The 8,572-nt window shown below is 31.3% G+C and overlaps 1 protein-coding gene across 1 annotated transcript; it reads right to left on the bottom strand.

The window, feature by feature from the left end:
• Positions 1-831: 831 nt before the first annotated feature.
• Positions 832-7,741, bottom strand: LOC120078522 (sulfate transporter 1.2-like). Its single transcript, XM_039032794.2, has 10 exons — positions 7,266-7,741; positions 6,425-6,807; positions 5,420-5,485; positions 5,209-5,322; positions 4,011-4,127; positions 3,057-3,183; positions 2,679-2,965; positions 2,321-2,511; positions 1,415-1,497; positions 832-1,315 (listed from the first exon to the last, which is right to left on the bottom strand). Exons 1-10 carry the CDS (start codon positions 7,624-7,626, stop codon positions 1,095-1,097), a joined length of 1,950 nt encoding a protein of 649 aa, XP_038888722.1. The 5' UTR covers positions 7,627-7,741; the 3' UTR covers positions 832-1,094.
• Positions 7,742-8,572: the final 831 nt, after the last annotated feature.

The following is an 8,572-nucleotide window of genomic DNA, read 5'->3' as shown; positions in this document are numbered from 1 at the left end:
CAAGAATCTGAACGACAAAGAAAAGAATATGAACAACAAAGACAGGTTGAGGTAGAAGCCCTTAGGCGTCAAATAAGCGAATTAGAAAATTGTTTTGAGGATAGATTTCAAAAAATGTTGGTAGAGATGCGTAAATTTTTTTTTCTAGTTGATCAATTGTAGTTTGATGTTATAGAATTTCGATGGCGTTTTGGTGTACTTTTATGACATATAAGCTTACTTCGAAAAAAAGTCAATTTTCTTGTAGTGAAGGTGTATTTAGTTAAAATTTTCAAGTGTGAATTTTAAAAATAAGTCATTTAAGAAAAAATTTGAAGTGTTTGGCAACCATTTGAAACTTTTGAAACACTTTTAAATTTATTTAAAATAATTTCTTTATCAAAATAGTTTAAATAAAAATGATTTTGTTTTATCTCCAATCAATCCAAATGGGCCAGGCCCCCCTTTATTCTCTATCCTTTTTCTACTTTTTGTTGAAGTTTTGTCAAGTCATTCTTAGAATTATCCAAAAAAGAAAAGAAAAAAAAAACTCGTTCTCCTCCAATCATTACAAACCTTTGCTTTGTATATGAAACCTTTTTATTTCCTAAAAGCATACAACCAAATGATTTTTGGGAGATCCAATGAATTATAGATGTGTATGAGCAAGACAGGTTATCAATGACAGGTTATCAAATTTAATAAATAGTCCTAGTGTTTAGTAAAAAGTGTCTAAAGCTCCTTGATTCGGATTTTAGATATATTTTCCAGACAAGACGTTATTCAAGGAGGCTGTTATAATGTGGATAAAATGTTTTTTATTAATATTGTAGGAGAAGAAAACTACAAAAGTAGTCCAAATTTGTATGTAAATTCAACCGTTATGAAGAGAACCAAATTTTTATTGTTTAAATCGAATAATTTTTCCATAAATAGACACCTCAATTTGATGTAATTTACATATATACTCGCAAACATGGTTCACACCATTTGAAATTTGTATACAGCCGATCATAATTATACACTATAAAGTAAACAACAACAAACATCAAAACACCAATATTATAGACATGTTTAGGAAAAAGACAATAATTATATTACACAATTCGTGATTGTTAAGGATCAAGAACAGCATTTGGAGCATAAATCTTAATAGCTTCGTTAACACTGAGGAAAATTTTGTCTTCTCCAATGACCTTATCAAAGTTTGCAGCTAAGAGCTTCTCCATGATCACTGGGCCTGGATTTGCAAGTGCAAGTTCAATTTCCTTCTTATGCAAATGAGAGTGCAAACCCTCCAAGGCATGGATGCCGCTTGTGTCGATGTCGGATACGGCTGCCACGGAAACACAAAAATTATTACTTATGAATTCTTCACTATTGATGCATATATATGTATCGACAATGACTTCTTCGATTTGGTCGGTTTACTTACGAGACATGTCAACGACCACAACATTGATCGGCAAAGACTGGTCTTCTAGCTTCTCTGTTTCATCTGCCAGCCATCTCAGTATCCTGGAGTTGTATGAGAGTTAGTTATCAAATATACATTAGAAAGGATAATGTGAATAGTTTGTTACCATTAGAAAAAAAAACAACTGTTTGTCATAATTGTGTTACAGAAGTTTAAGAATGGCAACTCTCCAAGCTTTTTGTTGGGATCCAAATAAGGTTACACAAATTTGTAAGGGACAACCCAACCTTAGATATCTTTCAATGATAGGATAACATTACTTTGGATATAAACAAGTTATTTCATTTTTGGTTTCATCCCGAATGCAACTCTCATAACAATTAAGATATTATCCTTCACTTATATATACTCACGATCATGCTCTTTTCTTATCCATGTGAGATTTTGATTGCACTCATAACAATCGTCCCCTCAAATTAATGAAGTATCACATAAACTCCAATCAAATTGTCATATTTATTGTTTGGCTCTCTCATCCACTACCAACTCCTTTTCGTTGGAGTGCACCACTAATTAGATAGAACTCAACATTGAACGTCTATTGCGCCTACTTCCTTTTAGCGTCAACAACTTATTTGTTTTGGCACCAAGGATTCAATCAACATTGTTAAGTAGATACGGTCTTGATACCATTTGTTAAGGCTAACATTACCCCACATATTTGTATAGTGGTATGACATTGTTATTTTGAGAATAAACCCTCTTGACTTTTCTTTTAATTTTATCCAAAAGATTTCATACTAATAAAAATACCCCGGTGGTCTTTTCCCTATCTAGCCACTATAAGACTTTTGATCGACTCCGAAAAAGATCGGTGAAAAAGGAGACGAAATAGAATGGAAACTAGAAGTAAAGTTAAAGTACCTTTCTTTGACATAATTGGCATTGGAGAAGTATATTGAAGAATCAACCCTAACCATTAGAACTCCGGCGATCTTCTTTGCCCCAGGGTATTGCAAAATGTTTCTAAAAATAGGAATCTTTGGGAGCTTCCCAAGCAACGCAATTCTCGGTCTTGTTACTTGCAATAGAATTTTGAACAATGACAAACTAACCTGTTTAATATTGTTTGAATTAGACACTACTTATAAGAATTTTATTAAACTAAAGAAACTATTTATGAGATTTTATCAAATTATAAGGATTAAGATCTAAACTTTTAGAATTATAGAGGCTACTTCGTAATTTAATAAAAATAAAAGATATAAAGTTTAGTAGTTACAGCAATGAGAAGACCAATCTCAACGGAATCAAAGACGACGCCAAAGAAAGCCCCCATGCAAGCAATGAAGTCGAATTTGTCGATCTTCCAAAGCAAAATCATGGCGTCGATGTCGATGAGACCGATGACGGCGCAAATAATGATGGAGGCGAGAATGGCATTAGGGGTGTACTTGAAAAGGGGTGTGATGACCTCTAATGTCAAGAGAACAACACATGCCATGACGATGTTCGACATCGGTGTATTGCAGCCGGCCATGTAGTTCACTGCTGAACGAGAGAACGATCCTACGTATGGGCCGCCGTGGCAGAAGTCAGTTAAGATTCAATGGAAAACAAAGAAGAAAAAGAAGAGAATGAAGTTATATGTTTAGAAAACCTGTGGCTACATAGCAAGAAGTCATGGAGCCAGCGATGTTCATGGTTCCAAGAGCCATCATTTCTTTGTTACCATCAATCTCATAGTCTTTTAGGTCTGCAAATGTTCTTGCAATTGCCACTGCTTCCTACAATTTAAGAATAACCAACAAATTAAATAAATTAGTGCATGTTTAATTTGTTACATGGAGAGTGATGATTGTAGTAGTGATTTTAGAAAAAGAGAGATTTAGGTGAATTAACTTTGTAAAATTGAGATTTTTATATAAACATATTTATGTTTGGTTGTAAAATCTTAAAACTAAATAATTATGATAAGTATTTATTATTATTAATTTAGTTTTTTATTTGTTAGTGAAGTGTTTATATACATGATTGATGATTGATATACTGAGTAAGGAAGATGTATCTGAAAGAAAATTTGAAACTTATATGTTATTAAATCTAGTTGTGTGTGTCATTACAAATGCTAAAACAAGATATTATTAAGCATTTAATGAGGGGCAATACTTGACATTGCTTTTCTTAAGGGTTTTAAATAAAAAAAAATGATGTCACCGATAATATGTTAACAAAATTGAACTATATAACCATTTTTTGGATTGATTCTCAGTCAATCACCTTAACCAAAAGCACCTACAAACAAATTCTTCTAAGATTAATTTTAAAATTATTTTAAATTTCTCTCAAATCAATTTTAGTCCAAGCCAAAAGCCATCATTTATCACTCCCAAACATAGCCTCAATATTTGAACAAAATACTTGGGTGCATGCAGTTTTGTAGCTATTTTTGTGCACTTCATCTTAATTCAATCATAGTTTTCTATGTGATAAACTTTTTTCATATTTTTTTTCTATATTTATTTATTTCATACGATTAAGCCACATAAAGATAAATGCAATCGAGTATTACTGTAATTTGATGAGTCGAGTTGATGAAATAAAATTAGTGTACCGTGAGGGCAATCAAACCAGCAATCACTCCAATCTTGAAACCTTTGGTAAGATCGTCTCCATGGAAGAATATCTCATGAAGGGATGGTGGATTTATTCCTTTATCTAAGTGTCTTACCTGAAAAAAAAAATAATAAAACCATATATGTTTATAATAACGTTATTGGATTGCCAATAATCATATTTTAAACTGATTATTAAAAAGTTTTAAGTTTCATCAAATTGCACTCCAAATTTAAAGAAATGTTGCATTTTAACCTTAAACACTTCGAAAATGTCACCATGTTTGTCTCTCTCTGTTTTTTTTTTTTTTTTTTAGTTTTAATTTGAAAGTTGTTATAAAGAAAGTTCTCTCATATATTTTTGATGGATTATAAAAACATATACTCAGTACATAATTGTTAAAATTTGAATTATAAAAAGCATTGAGGATAATTTGTGTAGAACTTGAGATTATTGAAATCAGTGAGTTTACGAAGACAATTAATTATAAATTGAGGGTAAAAAAATATAACACTTAGCGAAAAGTCTAGATTAATGAAATTGAGAGTTTATTGTATTAATCTATACATGTTTGAGCATAAAAAGTGAATTATACCATAGATAATTATTTTAGATGACAAAACTTCTAAAAATATTTTTAAATATAACCAAAATGTTAGTATCTATCGATGACAGACACTAATAAACTCTGATAGACACTAATATTTTGATATATTTATAAATAAGTTGACTCATCCTTCTATATTTGAAAATAATCTAATACTATTAGGTATAAGAAATTAGTGCAGAATTTCTTCCACATATGTAACATAAATAATATTATTAAACAAACAACACCCTGAATTAAAAATAGAGTATGATGTGTATGCTACGTGAATACAATAGTAAATTATTCATCAAGGTCAAATATATATATCTATCTATATCTATAGATAATTAATTAAGAATTAGGATACTTGCAAATATAGTAATTAGACTTAAATTATTGCCAAATATAGAACAATAAAAAAGAATTTATAAAATTTAGATTCAGATCTCAAAGTTTATTAGTATTAGATTAGTCTATCAGCGATAATATTTATTACAGATAGATTTTATTATATTTACAATTATTTAAAAATGTTGCTATATACTTAATTATTAACCCTAATCGTACTATCCATTACAATTTTGCCAATTAATTAAAAGAAACTTACAATCTGAACTCCATGTTTATCTGCTCGAGTGATATACACAAAAAATGTGGAAAGTATAACAGATGTTAAGGGGGCAATGGCTGGTATCCAGAATAGTTTCTTGTATTTCTTGCCCTAAGGATTCAAAGTCAAGAACATATTAAAAGATTAAAAATTATTATTTATAAAAAGGAAATTTAATTTAAAGTTTAAGGGTAAAGGAAAAACCTACAATGTATTTTGTAGCCAAAAGGAAGGCCAAAAATGAAACCCCTATGAGTATAGTCTGCCAGTTCCACTGCAATCCAAACAAACAATTAAATATATATTTTTTTCCAAAATTTGCATAAAATTTGACTTTTTTTTTTTTTTTTTTTTTTAATTTTTTTTTTTTTTTTACTATTACAACGGTAGGGATCAAATCTCTAACCTCTAAGAAGGAAAGTCATGTCAACTACCACGAGTTAAGTTCATTTTGACATAAAATTTGACTTTCGGTTGTTAGCTAAATGGTGACTTTGTTAGATAACATGTGTGTTTTATCGATCTCAAAACCAATTAGCAATGAAACAAGTAATCTATATATATTTTAAAGATTGTCATGAGGCTTTTCCATGTTTTTTAATGTAGGATTCTCAACGTGTTCTTTGAGTTTACTATTTTAGATTGGATCTCAATTTTTCTTATTGGGCTTTATGGGATTTAACACTGTACTAAATAACATGGGATTTCATCTTAAAATTATTTGACAATAAAAGTAATAATCTAAGATATTTTATAAGATTGAGTGATTTACATGTTTGTTCCACTCATTTGGCATAGGTGTGACAAACAAAGTGCAAATAAAATAAAGTAGAAGCAATCAAAAGGAATCTGTTACCATGATAATATACTTTCATTTTTTAAATATTTTTATAATAATTTTGAATATGATAAAAATGTGGTTGTAATCATTTTAAATTCACTTCTAAATATTATCTTATAAATTTATCTCTGATTAATATATATAGTGACATCATGTCGATAAATAATATATCAATAACATAAACTATCCATAAATTTTCACAATTCATAAATTCACAATCATAGTTAGAACAGACAGAGGGATTGTCAAATTTTTATTATTATTTTTTCATGGAATATAAAACAAAGAATGAAAAAACAAACAAGATTAATTTAAAAAAAGAAACATAACTTAAGGAAAAAAAAATAGAAATAACGAAGGGAAGAAGCTAACCCCATGGTGCGCATTACTCCAAACAGATTGCATCACAGAAATGATATCAGTTTTCTTGGTGAAGTTTACTATGCCAAGAAGACCTTTCAGCTGCTGAAGGGCGATGGTCACGGCGGCGCCACCCATGAACCCGACAATCGCGGCATGTGACAGAAAGTCAATCAAGAATCCGAGTCGGAGGAACCCTAGAGCCAATTGAGTTACTCCGGCGAAGAAAGTCGCCGTGAAAGCCAACCGCTTGTACTGCTCCAATTCCTTCGTCGGGTCGTACACTTGCCTCAGCAGCGTCCCGAGCAAAAGGGATACGACCGCAACGGGGCCAATTGCAATATCCCTAGAGCTCCCCATCACGGCGTATACCAACGGGGGGACAAAACTGCTATCTACAACCATGCAAAATTCAATCTTATTAATTGGGAAAGAAATGATGTTTAAAGAACTAAAAACCTCTGGTTTTAATAAACTAGAATTAGATCGTAATTAGACATGAAATTGCATGAGTTCGGTCCTACTAAGAAAGAGGTATTGTTTTCAAACTCCTACAATGTTATTTTCTTACCAATTAATATATATTGATGGTCTTTTACATTTATTATTTCCACTTATCTTCACCCTCTCTATGTTATCGTCTTTACTACTTTCTACCTAAACTAAAATAGTTTGTACCCTAAATAGATAATGTTACAATCTATAGACTATAATAACAACATATTATAATAATAAACTCAGCGCTCCAAACACTAAAAACTGAAATTTCAATTTTTCAAACACAAGACTAACGTCCTGCATAATATTATGTTACACCACTAGTCAATCTAAAAGCTTAAGATAAAGATCTTACAAAGTCCATTTTCAGCGGGCAAATTGGCGAGCTTGGCGTATCCGATGTCTTGAGGAATGCAAAGACTAGCAATAGTTAGGCCAGCAATGAGGTCTCCTTTGAACTTTCTAAAGTTGTATCCCCTTCCCCATTGGAATATGGGGAAGAGGCCTTGGAAAAATAGAGCAACTTTCTTGCCCTTAGGTTGATCTTTAAAATGGCGAAGAGGCTGATCAGAGAAAAATGTCTCTTTCACCACAGAATTAAATTCTTCCCATACGTTTTTCTTCGGTGGCACACCTACCTTCGAGGACGGTGCTACGTTCTCGTTTCGCTGTCCCAACTGTTCCGCTCCCTCGTCACTCACAATCCGCCCACTCATTTCGACAGTGTGAGTTCACACACTATCGAAATTTGAAATCGAAAAGGGAGGAGAAGAGAGAAGGAAAAGAAAAAGGGATGTTTGTGTGTGTGTTTTTTTGTGTATGTATTGGTGTGAGGGGCGAGGGGATCAAGAAGTGTATTTATAATGGGATTTTGAGAGCGATTATTTTGAGAGGCAAAATATAAAACAATAAGAAGGTCAGGTCAATGCTTTGCCCTTTCCCTCCTAAGAATGAACATGGACACTATTCATTCCTAATACAAAAGCGTTGACCTTTTTTCTTCTTTTACAAAATCATGAGCTGTTTATTTGATATATCTCTCATAGAAAATTACCTCCAACCCACAGAAAAAAATCATGTCAATATGGTCGTCTCATAATATCGATGGAGTAGAAGAATATATCTAGTGTTGGTAACTAAATTACGTAACATTCGTGTTGTACTTAGTCACAACACTCTGACGATCAACTCAATTATATTCCTCAAATTTGGTGTACTCTTTTATGGTTATATATAAATTTAATTTCTAACGTTCACTTGGCTAATTAATTTTTCGAATAATTAATTGGATAATTACTAATTTAACTTAATTGTTAGAAATTGGTAGACCCAAGCACCAAGCACATGATGTAGTTGGTTCAAAAAGTTAAACACGGAGACATAATTTTTTCTTCATGATTGGTCTTTATGGCCTTTTGTCTTCTAGGGTCGGCCTCCATACTTAGCCACATAAGTATTCTTTGAAATGAAAAGAAATACTTTTCAAATAGTGTAAAAATTTTATATATCTTGTTTTCAAGTTAATTGATAATGGATGAGATATTTTGAATGCTGTTAGAAATTTTAGACCATCTTTTTAAGGTAAATAAATGTTTTGAATAAATATACTTATAATTGAAATTTTTTGAATATTTGATGTAAAATTTAAAACTATAAACAGAG

Source organism: Benincasa hispida, chromosome 5 (assembly GCF_027475165.1).
Source record: "Benincasa hispida cultivar pf3 chromosome 5, pf3_genome.v1.1, whole genome shotgun sequence".
Classification (NCBI taxonomy): Eukaryota; Viridiplantae; Streptophyta; class Magnoliopsida; order Cucurbitales; family Cucurbitaceae; genus Benincasa; species Benincasa hispida.
Note: the sequence above shows the minus strand (reverse complement) of the source record. Positions and strands in the feature narration are given on the sequence as shown.